The 12,477-nt window shown below is 47.3% G+C and overlaps 1 protein-coding gene across 3 annotated transcripts in view; it reads right to left on the reverse strand.

Moving 5' to 3' along the window:
• LOC140403663 (L-threonine ammonia-lyase) overlaps positions 1–12,477 on the reverse strand; it is a 62,357-nt gene that overhangs the window by 35,169 nt on the left and 14,711 nt on the right. For all 3 annotated transcript variants that reach the window (XM_072491821.1, XM_072491820.1, XM_072491819.1), the window contains 3 exons: positions 8,962–9,078; positions 6,822–7,063; positions 3,892–4,057 (listed from right to left, as the gene is read on the reverse strand). In XM_072491821.1, the coding sequence (XP_072347922.1) occupies positions 3,892–4,057; positions 6,822–7,063; positions 8,962–9,078 (525 nt within the window). The remainder of the gene's footprint in view (positions 1–3,891; positions 4,058–6,821; positions 7,064–8,961; positions 9,079–12,477) is intronic.

Here is a 12,477-nt window from a genome sequence, read left to right on the forward strand (position 1 = left end):
GTGGAGAGATAACTAATGATCTATAACACAAACGGTAACAAATTAGTGAATTCTCCTGGAGCTACTTCTAATGCGACTGTCCTCTAGTACAGCTTACTACCAACTGGCCGATCTGTGGAGTCATGTGGTGGATCACCGTCCCCACCTGCTGGTCGGAGGTTGTACATCCAACTATATACATTGTTATGCATATGCACATCACCACACCCATAACCCCGCATGTTCTCCTTTTCAAGTAACAGTGTAATTCCCTTTGGCAAGCTTCAATTGAACCTGCCTCCACCACACGTTCAGGCAGTGCATTCCAGACCTTAACCACTCGCTGTGTGAAAACGTTTTTCCTCATATCGCTTTTGCAATTGAACTGAAATTTGTGCCCCCTCGTTCTCGATCTTTCACAAGTGGGAACACTTTCTCCTTGTCTACTCTACCCAGATCCCTCATGATTTGGAACACTTCTATCAAACCTCCTCTCAGCCTTCTTTTCTCGAATGAACAGTCACAACTCCTCCAATCTACCTTCGTAACTGAAGATCCTTATCCTTGGAACTGGAACCATGCTCATGAATCTTTTTCGCATTCTCTTCAATGCCTTCACATCTTTCCCAGAACTGGACATAATACCCCAGCTGAGGTTGAGCTAGTGTCTTGTGTAAATAAATTCAACATAGCCTCATTGTTCTTGCACTCAATGCCCCTATTAGTAAAGCGCAGGGTACTGTAAGGTTTTTTAACTGCTCTCTCAAACTATCCTGCCAACCTCAATACACATATACACCCAGGACTCTCTGATCCCGCCCCCCCTTTTGAGTTTACTCTTTGTTTTATATTGTCTCTCCAAGCCCTTTCTACCAAAATGAATCACCCCACTCTTCTCTGCATTGAACGTCATCTGTTACCTGTCTGTCCATTCCTCCAAAATGCCATGTCCTTTTGAAGTTCTATGCTCTCCTCGCAGGTTCACAATGTTTCCAAGTTTCGTATCAGTTGCAAGTTTTGAAATTGTGTCCCGCACACCAAGGTCATTAATATATATCAGGAAAAGCAAGGGTCCCAATCACAGACCCCTGGGAAACTCCACTACAAACCTGCCTCCAGCCCGAAAAACATCCATTAACCACTGCAATTTTCTGTGGTTAGTTGTAACGCTGACTGCTACAAGGACTGTAATAACAATAAGTTTATTTAACCAGCTCTGCAGCTGTAAGAAACACCTGCGCTCTGCCCGAGGTCCTGGGGGAAATCTCGCCACGTGACGCTCGACGTGACCACGGCATCACATAGTCACGTGACCACCTGGTCAACATCCGCCCTGATTAGTTTGGGCTCCCAGTGTAACAGTGAGGTGTAACAGTGTACGCCATAGAAAATATATACAGACATGTGTGTACAAACGCAATTAGTTATACAACAGTAATAATAATAATAATCACTTATTGTCACAAGTAGGCTTTAATGAAGTTACTGTGAAAAGCCCCTAGTCGCCACATTCCTGCGCCTGTTCAGGGAGGCTGGTACGGGAATTGAACCTGCGCTGCTGCCGTGTCCTGCATTACAAGCCAGCTATTTAGCCCAGTGTGCTAAACCAGCCCCTATTGTACAATGGTTTGTGTGAACAATGGAACACATATTGGACTCTTGCAACTTGGTGCATAGCCCTTTGTCTCCCCTTCTTTCAGCATGTGGTGCGGGGAACAACAGAGAAGACAAACCAAAACAATGTTCCTCAATCCAAACAGTCTACATGGTGACAAAGTCTCGATATCTTGTGTTGGGTCTGGTCAGACATCTAGAGCGTCTGATAACGCTAACAGGTGGAGGGGAGATTGTTCAATGGCTTGTGTCCATTTTATGGGACTCACGAGACACGTGCGTGTGTGTGTGTTGTACAGATGTTGAACCTGCTGCATCAAACTCCGATGGGGTCTGCATGAACGTGGGTGTGGAGGGCCTGCGGTCAAGGCAAGACGGTTCAGTTGCAGGGTCCGCTGTCCGTGATAGCTCTGATACTCGGGAGAGGTGACGGCAACGGCATACGTGGCTTTTGGGTTGCAGGGCCTTGCTGTTGACCACTGTCATGGCCACATGTGATCTGGATCCAGATCAGTTAGCCTGGCGCTAGGGGGCTGAGGCTGTGAGCATGTTCACCATAATGTGCCTTGTTGCTCAGTCTGCATTGCAACAGTGTACCTTGTACATTACATCCAAGCTTGGGGCTGCAACAGAGCTTTGGCCATGGGAATCATGGTCCTAATGTGCCTGGAGAAATGTCGTTGTGCTGACCAGGGCAGACTCTGTCATGGAAGATTCCACTGACTACGTAGTTCAGCATAGTAATCAGTGTGATCCTGTGCATATTTTTCCAAGAGGTGTTTAGCTGAGTGTACCGCTCGTTCTGCCATCCCGTTTGACTCTGAGTGGATGTGGCTGCTTGTGACGTGCTCCAAGTCCCAGGAGAGTGCAAAATTCCGAAACTCCGCAGAGTCGCATTGTCGAGCATTGTTCGTCATGATTTGTGTGCGGCTTTAGCACATTGCAAGGTGAGCATCTTGAGACTTCCCACTCTATACCAGTGTACATAGAGGGCCAATACAGTGATTCTTTCGCCCTGGCTTTAATTGCTTCCAACCCAGGGTGCTCTTGGTGCAACTGTTGACTGTAGTATCACTGGAGGGCAGGTGGAATAACAAATCGTTTACCAGACAGGATTAGACCCTCTTGTGTGGTTAGTTCTTCTCCGATGACAATAGAATCATAGAATTCCTGCAGTGCAGAAGAGGCCATTCGGTCCATCACGTCTGCACCGATCCTCCGAGCACCTTGCCTAGGCCCAATCCCCTCTCCTGTACCTGTAACCCCACCTAACCTTTGGACACTAAGGGGCAATTTAGCACGGCCAATCCACCTAACTTGCACATCTTTGGACTGTGGGAGGAAACCGAGCACCTGGAGGAAATCCACGCAGACACGGGGAGAATATGCAAACTCCACACACACAGCCACCCGAGGTGGGAATCAAATCCGAGTCCTTGACAATTTTATATTGTCTCTTAGTATCCTTTGCTAGCAAACGTCCAACACTGTCAGATTTGAAATTGTTTTAGATTAGCTTCAACGGCATTTCATCAGAGAGTGTTCCACACCACTACCACCTTCTGTGTAAAGGACTGTTCTCTAACGTCCCATCTGAATATCTTGGCGTTGGCTATCTGCCCTTTGTCCCAAACACCCCAGCAGCGAAAAATGTTCCCATCTATCCTTTCGAAATTCTAAAATCCTGAATCAAATCTCCCGTGAACCTCCCCTATCCCGGGGAGTACGAGTCTAGATTATAAATCTATCTTCAGTCTAAAGTTGGGAACTCGATGGTCAAGAGTTGGGGAAGGGGGAGGGGGGATCTGCTAGACAATGGTGATTGGCAATAGCCTGTGGATTTAATTCGGAGCTGGGAGGGACACCCTGATATCTCCCAACTTCACCAGGAAGGGGCTGGTTTAGCTCACTGGGCTAAATCGCTGGCTTTGAAAGCAGACCAAGGCAGGCCAGCAGCACGGTTGAATTCCCGTACCAGCCTCCCCAAACAGGCGCCGGAATGTGGCGACTAGGGGCTTTTCACAGTAACTTCATTGAAGCCTACTCGTGACAATAAGCGATTTTCATTTCATTTCATTTTCAGGAAAGAGTTAAAATATGATAAAACACAATATGAAATCCCCCTTTGTTGCATCAATGCCCATTTCTGATTCCAACCCCTGCAACTCTCAAACTCTTTGAATCAATTATCTTCAAATTCATCTATCACTTCCTCTCACCACACCCTAGGTTATGTTAAGTTCCTCCCAAACTCTCCTCTTGAATTGAATGGAAGGGTGCCAGTCTGCTTGAACTTACGATCACAGTAATTCCCGGATTGAGATGTTTGATGGGGGCGGCAGCTCCCGCCAAGAGGTTACATTCTCCTCCCGCGGGCAGGATCACGGCATCCAGCTTGGCTACCTGCTCGTAAAGCTCGAGTCCCATGGTCCCCAGTCCTGCCAGGTAAGGCGCACTGTCCTCCCTGTCAGAAAGACACACAACATGGTCACGTCAACCAGAGCTGCCATACAGTCAACATTCTTTCTTCCGGATAAGACGTAGGAGAAGAAGAAGGCCACGCAGTTCATCGAGTCTGCTCCGCCATTCAATAAAATCGTGACTGATCTGATGTGATTACTCTCAACTCCACTTTCCTGCCTTATCCCCATAATCCTCCATTCGCTTACTGATTAAAAACCTGTCTATCTCAGCCTTGAACATACTTAACGGCCCAGCCTCTGCAGCTCGCAGCGGTAAAGAATTCCACAGATTCACTCCCCTCTGAGAGAAGAAATTCCTCCTCATCTCTGTCTTAAATGGGTGACCCCCTTACTCTGAGATGCTGCCCTCTGGTCCTAGACTCTCCCACAAGAGGAAACAACCTCTCAGCATCGACCCTGTCAAACCCCCTGAGAATCCGATATGTCTCAATAAGGTCGCCTCTCATTCTTCTAAACTCCAGTGAGCACAGGCCCAACCTACTCAACCTCTCCTCAGATAAAATCCCTCCATACCCGGGATCAACCGAGTGCCATTTTACCTATGCTTAGATAAGGAGACCAAAACTGTTCACAGTATTCCAGTTGTGGCCTAACTCGTGCCTTGTATAGTTTCAGCAAGACTTCCCAATTTTACACTCCATTCCCTTTGAAATAAAGGCCAACATTCCATTTGCCTTCCCAATTACCTGCTGAACTTGCACGCTCGCTGTTTGTGATTTATGCACGAGGACCCCCAGATCCCTCTGTGCTGCAGCTTTCTGCAGTCTTTCTCCATGTAAACATTATCCAGCTTCTTTATTGTTCCTACCAAAGTGCATAACTTCACAATTTCCTGCATTATATTCCATCTGCCAAGTTTTTGCCCACTCACCTAACCTGCCTATATCACCCTGTAGACTCTTTGTGTTATCCTCACACTTACCTTCCCTCTTGCAATATAACTAAAGTATGGCGCAGGCACGATGGGCTGTAAAATGCTATGACTCCACGATATTGAGTACATAAACAGGACCTTCCGGCCATGCCAAGGATTGTGTCCCACTCCAGCTTTCGCTATCTTTCCTCTTCTAAATCTACAATCATAACCCACTATTGCCTTCTCCCTCATAGGTTTGTCCAGCTTTCCCTTAAATGCGTGTATGCATTTGCTTCAATTGCTCCATATCGTGGCTATTTCTGCAATCTTTTCTCTTCGGGTAAAGAGGGTTTGCGAATAATTTTATACCTGGATGTTTATTCCATGTCAGGGAGAAGTTCCTGGTCGCACTGTGTAAACCCCCCACCCCCCTCCTCCCCACTCCCACCCTGGGGAAAATGATATGCTCTGTGATTTACCTTGAGATCCTGGAAGCAGCATTTGACCCATTGATCAAGACTCAAAGCATTTAGTCTCTAAAATTCCTGTTTGGTGAGGGCCAGTAACCACACCCACTGGAAGATTTGCTAACCAATACTGCACAACATGTGTCACAAGAGCGCCAGCAATCCACAATGCAGAAACGGGCCATTCTGCCCAACTGGTCCATGCTGACGTTAAGCTAGATGGGAGCCTCCTTCCAATCTAATTCCTTCTTCCCTCATATCTCCCAGTTCCCTTCTCCCTCATATTTGCCTTAAACTTGTTTACGCTCTCTGCTTTAACCTGTCCGTCGTTCCATCTTTGCTCCATCCTTTGTGTAAGGGACTTTCTTCTAAGTTCACAGAATAATAGAACTTACAGTGCAGAAGGAGGCCATTCGGCCCATCGAGTCTGCACCGGCCCTTGGAAAGAACACCAGACTTAAGCTTAAACCTGCCCAATGATGCCAATGGTTTTGTGCGCATACGTGGACAAGTTCATATGTGCAGACAGGTGGCAGTGGCCATCTTGCATTGGCAGGAATCACTGTGATAATATTTTGTAGAGTGTTCTCTTGTCAAATGATTGATTTTCCCCTTTCCAATGGGACGGTGAGACAGCCTGACTTTGGTAACTGTGCTCTTTCCTCAGGTCTGTCAATAAGAAGGAAAGACTTGGGTAAAGAAGGTTTAAGGGGAAGTATGACTAGTATGAATGGCCCATTTCTGCATTGTGTAGCACTTTTTTTCACAAAATTAAAGTGCTTTACAGTCAAGAAAGTACATTTGAAGTGTAGTCATTGTTTTTTAAAAATAAATTTAGAGTACCCAATTCATTTTTTCCAATTAAGGGGCAATTTAGCATGGCTAATCCACCTACTCTGCACATCTTTGGGTTGTGGGGGAGAAACCCACGTAAACACGGGGAGAATGTGCAAACTCCACACGGACGGTGACCCAGAGCCGGGATTGAACCTGGGACCTCGGTGCCGTGAAGTAGCAGGGCTAACCCACTGCGCCACCATGCTGCCCTAAGTGTAGTCATTGTTGTAATGTACAAAATGTGGCAGCCAATTTGCGGACAGCATGCTCCCGCACACAGCAATGTGATAATGACCTGATCTGTTTTTGGGACATTGATTGAGGGAAGAATATTGGCCAAGACTCCAAGAGAACTCCCATGGACTTCTTTGAAATGGTGCCACAGGATCTTTTACAGTCCCCCCAACCAGGCAGATAGGACCTCGGGTGAATATATCCTCCGAAAGATGGCACCTTTGACAGTGTCGCACTCTCCCAGTACTGTACCGGGGTGTCAGCCTTGATTTTGTTTTTTGAGCTCAGATCCTGGGTAATGGGGCTTGAACCTTGTTACTGAGAGGAAGGAAGGAGAATTTAGTAACTCACTCCTGCAGATAGAGGTAACCGTTCTCACTGGCCAGTTTTCTTGCGTGGCTCTGCGAATCCTGCGCACTACTTCCGTAGGTAATCACCATGGCGCCGTACTCGCGGCATGTTTTCACCTTGGTCGGCGAAGTGTTGCTAGGCACGATAATGAAGACAGGGATGTGGAGCTCCGTGGCGTGGTAGGCCACAGCCTTGGAAAAGTTGTTGTCCGACGCCAAGATCACGCCCTTTCTCTGCTGTTCCTGCAAAAATGGAACAGGTCAGCTCGTAGAATCATACAGCGCAGACAGAGGCCATTCAGTCCATCATGTTTGCGATGGCACTTTGAAAGATCCAATTTGTCCCGTTTTCCACACTCTCACCCCCCATAGCATTAGTAATTACCTAAATGCAGCGCCTCCGACCTCTGTTTTCAAACCCTGCCTAAACAGGGTTGGGATGAATCCTTCCTGATAGGGAAGTAGAGTGGGCACTAGACTAAATACACCACCACATTTCCTTTTTTGCTGATTCCATTGGAAATAGTCACTGCAACCTGAAGCCTGATCTGTTTGTGTTTCAAGTTCTACATTCCCATTCACCCCCCGATAACATGTGATTCTATTACAAATGACCAATTTACAAGAACCTTTGGGGTTGGTCCTCATTTAATAAATGTGCTGGGTTGGACCACCTGCTGGGAGGTCACCAATGGGAGGAGAGTGTCTGGACCAGCAGTTGTTAAAGGGCTGCAGACGGCATTTAAAGTGACTTTGAAAGAACGATCCAGTAAGTCCCATTTTCAAAGGAATGCTAGATAGTCAGTGTAGGCTGGGGAGTCAGTGTTGTGGTGATAATATCACTGCATAAGTAATGTAAAGGCCAGGGGACTTGGGTTCAAAACCCACCTCGGCAGTGGTGGGTTTCTGCAGAGAACAAAGTGAAAGCACTTAACTCCTAGATGTTTAGAAACATTGTGGATAGATTCAAAGCAGGTTACTTGAGATGCATTCAAGCGTGAAGGGAAATTAAAATAAACAATCCAGACACCTGGCTGTCTGGAAGCTGTCAATTACAGCCTACTAAAAGCCTTTTCTCTTTGAAAGTGAATCAATGTCTTGTAGATCAACGGATCTGAGGGGGTTTAAAGCCTTGTGATGTGATTTTGGCTTTCAATGAAGTAATAGCTACTGCTTTCTAGCCATCTGAGGTAGCGGGTGTAAAGGTCAGATGAGTGAAAAAGTAGTGATTCTTTTCACTGTTTCTACCTGAACTGATCCTTAGCTTGGAGGTAGAGGTGACTGTTGGTGTGGTTTGGATGGGTCTCTGTTATGGGGGGAGGCCTCTGTTATGAGGCGTCTTTGATATGGGGAGAAGAGTTATCTGCTATGGGGGGTTCTCCAATATGGGGGTTCTCTGATATGGGAGCATCACAAAGGGACCAATGCCTGACCATGATCCCGTTTTTCCATTCACAAGATTTTCCACAGCATCAGGAACTCCACTACCAAAGGTGGTCGGTGGAGAACCCCCCCCCCCACCATTTGAATAGAAACAATGTGCAGGGATACGGGGAAAATGCAAGTGAATGGTACTAAGCCATGATGAGCCAAACAGCCTCCTTCTGCACTGTAACAATTCTGCAATTCTATATGTTCCTAATATCAAAATGTCGATACTTTATTTCTGGTATAAATGAATAATTTACATATGATATTTAATAAAAAATAGTCCACATTTATTACATTTTGTAGCGGAAAAGAAGTGAAATATTTTTAGTTTCCGTTAATTCTGATGTTTTAATGTGGTGGTAAGTGAGAGCAGGTAGGGTACAACTGGTAGACGGCCCTTTGCCACAGAAACATGGTTCGTGGGCAAAAAGGTTCAACCCATTAACCCCACCGATGTGACTCTAGTATTTGTTGTTTTCCCCCTCTCCACTGTCATTCTACTGTTCCAACTTTGATAAAATGACCTTCTGATGGAAGGTCTACTACACCCATAGCATTAATTGGCCATTTTTTTTTCTTCATCGAAGCTGGATGGTCACTGCCCATTCTCAACTTTTTGGGGTTTCCATTTGAGATTTGCAGTGCTGTGTTCCCTTCCTATTGGGGAGGACGGACAAGTGAGCTGAAATGGTGGCTTTTACTTTCCGTACCTGCGATAGTGATGTCAACAAGTACCACACTCCTCGCTCTTTCACACTGCCAGTGTAGTGCAGATACTCCTTCTTCAAGTAAAGGTCCATCCCGTATTGCTTCGAGAGCCTGGAATACTGGGAATAAAGCATACTTGCTACGTAAGCGAGGTTGAAGGTTGTTGGCTTTGCTCAAGCTGCCGACAAGCTGCACACACCCATCATTGTCACTGGGACTAGTAAACCAGAGGGCCCAGGCTAATGCTCTGGGGACATGGGAGCAAATCCCGCCACACCAGTTGATGGAATTTGAAATTCCATTAATAAAATCTGGAATCGAAAGCTAGTCTCCAAAGTGACCATAACACTAGTCATCGATCGTTGTTAAAAACCCACCTGGTCCACTAATGCCCTTTTGGGAAGGGAATCTAATAATAATAATAATAACCTTTCATTGTCACAAGTATGAAGTTACTGTGAAAAGTCCCTCGTCGCCACATTCTGGCGCCTGTTTGGGTAAGCTGGTACGGGAATTGAACCCGCGCTGCTGGCCTTGTTCTGCATCACAAACCAGCTGTCTAGCCCACTGAGCTAAACCAGCCACCTGCCACCCTTGCCCCGGTCTAGCCTACATGTGACTCCAGACCCACAGCAATGTGGTCGACCCTTAACTGCCCTCTGAAATGGCCCGAGCAGTCAGTTCAAGGGGCAATTAGAGATGGGTAACAAATGGCGTCATTGCCAGCGACACCCACATCCCCTGAGAGAATAACTAAATATAAAAAGACATTTTAGCAAGCATTTCTGGGAGAATGAGAGACGCACCTCTGACCATGAGTCACAAAGCAGTAGAAAAATGTCTGATTATTTGGTGTCAGTCACCTGAATCAACAGGTATCGTGTTTGCCTCTGCGTCAGAAGAGCATGTGCGTAAGTCCCATTCCAGAGGTTTTTGTCACATAATCTGGCGTTACACATCTGGGCAGTGAGAAAGAAGTGCTGCACTGACGGACGGAATTACCGGCCAGCGGTTTCCCGCCAGCCGGATCTTCTGGTCCCGCTAATGGTGACCCCCCCACCCCCCCTCGGCGGTGGAGGTTATGGGGCACGCAAAACTCCAAAGGTATCGGCGTAACCAGCCAATGGCGTGCCGCCTCTGGGGAAAGAAAACACTTTAGAATGGGACCTAAAAATCCCATCTACCATCTTTTGGATGTCCATAGAATAGAATCACAGAATTACTACAGTGCAGAAGGAGGCCATTCAGCCCATCGTGTCTGCACCGACCCTCTCAAAGAACCCCCTACCTAGGCCCACAACCCGCCCTATCCCCATAACCCCAATAGCCCCACCTAACCTTTGGACTGTGGGAAGAAACCGGAGCACCTGGAGGAAACCCACGCAGACACGGGGAGAACGTGCAAGCTCCACACAGACAGTGACCCAAGGCGGGAATTGAACCGGAGTCCCCAGCGCTGTGAGGCAACAGTGCTAATCACTGGGCTACGGTGCCGGCCCATGGTGAACTGCAGCTCCACCTGCCCTCTCAGGTGTTGTAAAAAGATTCCCTTGGCATATTATTCAAAAGAGAGCGGGTGTGTTCCCTTGTCGTCCTGGCCAATATTTATCCTCCTAAATCAGATTAACTGGCCATTCACTCATTGCTGTCTACAGGATCTTGTTCGAGGCAAATATTGTTGCATCACATCAGTGACTACAATTCAAAAGTACTTTGTTGCCATGGGAATGTCCAGGAAATCTGCCGTATGATTTATTTCTGTGAAAAGGATATAATGGAAAAGATTAATGACTCTGACCTGCTCTGAAAGCCACAGGATTTATATGGCTGGTCCAGTTCCGTTTCTGGCCATTGGTAACCCTCTAGATGTTGATAGCGAGGGGTTCTGCGCTGGCGGTATCATTGAGTGTCAAGAGAATGTGCTTGAAATCTCTCTCGCTGGAGATGGTCATTATCTGGCACTGGTGTGGCACGAATGTTACACGCCACTTAGCAGTCTAAACCTGAATGATGTCCAGGACTTGCTGCATATGGACACGGATTGGCACTGAGTTTGAGGACGGCTAAAGCTGCATGCCTATATCCTAACTCAACACCCATGTCCCATTCACTCAGCACCCCTGTGTTTGCTGATCTACATTGGCTCCCGATTAAGCAACTCCTTGATTTTAAAATTCTCACCCCTATTTTGAAATTCCTCGATGCTTTAGCCCTTCCTTCCCCATTTCTGTAATCTCCTCAGCCCGACAACTCGATGAGATATTTGAGTTTCTCCCAAGTCTGGTTTCTTACACATCCTCCATTTTAATTACCCCACTATTGATGGGCACACCTTCAGTTGCCCAGGCCCGAAACGCTAGAATTTCCATCCCCAACATCTCTGAGGGAGTGCTGCACTGTCAGAGGGTCAGCACTGAGGGAGTGCCGCACTGTCAGAGGGTCAGTACTGAGGGAGTGCCGCACTGTCGGAGGGTCAGCACTGAGGGAGTGCCGCACTGTCGGAGGGTCAGTACTGAGGGAGTGCCGCACTGTCGGAGGGTCAGTACTGAGGGAGTGCCGCACTGTCGGAGGGTCAGTACTGAGGGAGTGCCGCACTGTCGGAGGGTCAGTACTGAGGGAGTGCCGCACTGTCGGAGGGTCAGTACTGAGGGAGTGCCGCACTGTCGGAGGGTCAGTACTGAGGGAATACTACACTGTCGGAGGGTCAGTCCTTAAGATCAACTTCTTTGCGCAACTTTTCATCTCCTGCCTTTCATCTTTCTTTAAAAAATATATTTATTCGAATTTTCAACGATTTCCATCAAAACATTCCAACCAGAAAAAAAAAGGATAAAGCACAAAACAAGCAAAAATTATACATGAGATTTCCAACAAAATACCATAACCCCCATTTAACAAATAAACACGCCGGTAAGGAAAAACACCCCACTCTAACCTAAACAAAACAGAAAAACCAAACCTCCCCCCCGGGTTGCTGCTGCTGCTGTTGACCTCCACCTAACGTTCCGCGAGAAAGTCTAGGAACGGTTGCCACCGCCTGGAGAACCCCTGCACAGACCCTCGCAAGGCAAACTTTATCCTTTCCAGCTTGATGAACCCTGCCATATCGTTAATCCAATCTTCCACGCTTGGGGGCTTCGCATCCCTCCAAATTAATAGGATCCTTCGCCGGGCTACCAGGGACGCAAAGGCCAGAACTCCGGCCTCTTTCGGCTCCTGCACTCCCGGCTCGTCCGATACCCCATATAAATCTATCCCCCAGCTCGGCTTGACCCGGGTGTTCACCACTTTAGACATAGTCCTCGCAAAGCCCCTCCAGCGCCGGGCATGTCCAGAACATGTGGGCGTGATTTGTTGGGCTCCCCGAGTCCTGCCTTTCATCTTAGGCAACCCTTTACTGTCGAGGATGACTTGCTTCCATACTAAAAATGAGTTCTCAGCCCACTGCGTCTTTGTCACAAATGGGGCAGTCGGTGCCTGGGGTTCCCGGATTGCCAAGATATCCTTTCACTATTCAC

This window comes from Scyliorhinus torazame, chromosome 28 (assembly GCF_047496885.1).
Source record: "Scyliorhinus torazame isolate Kashiwa2021f chromosome 28, sScyTor2.1, whole genome shotgun sequence".
NCBI classification, from domain to species: domain Eukaryota; kingdom Metazoa; phylum Chordata; class Chondrichthyes; order Carcharhiniformes; family Scyliorhinidae; genus Scyliorhinus; species Scyliorhinus torazame.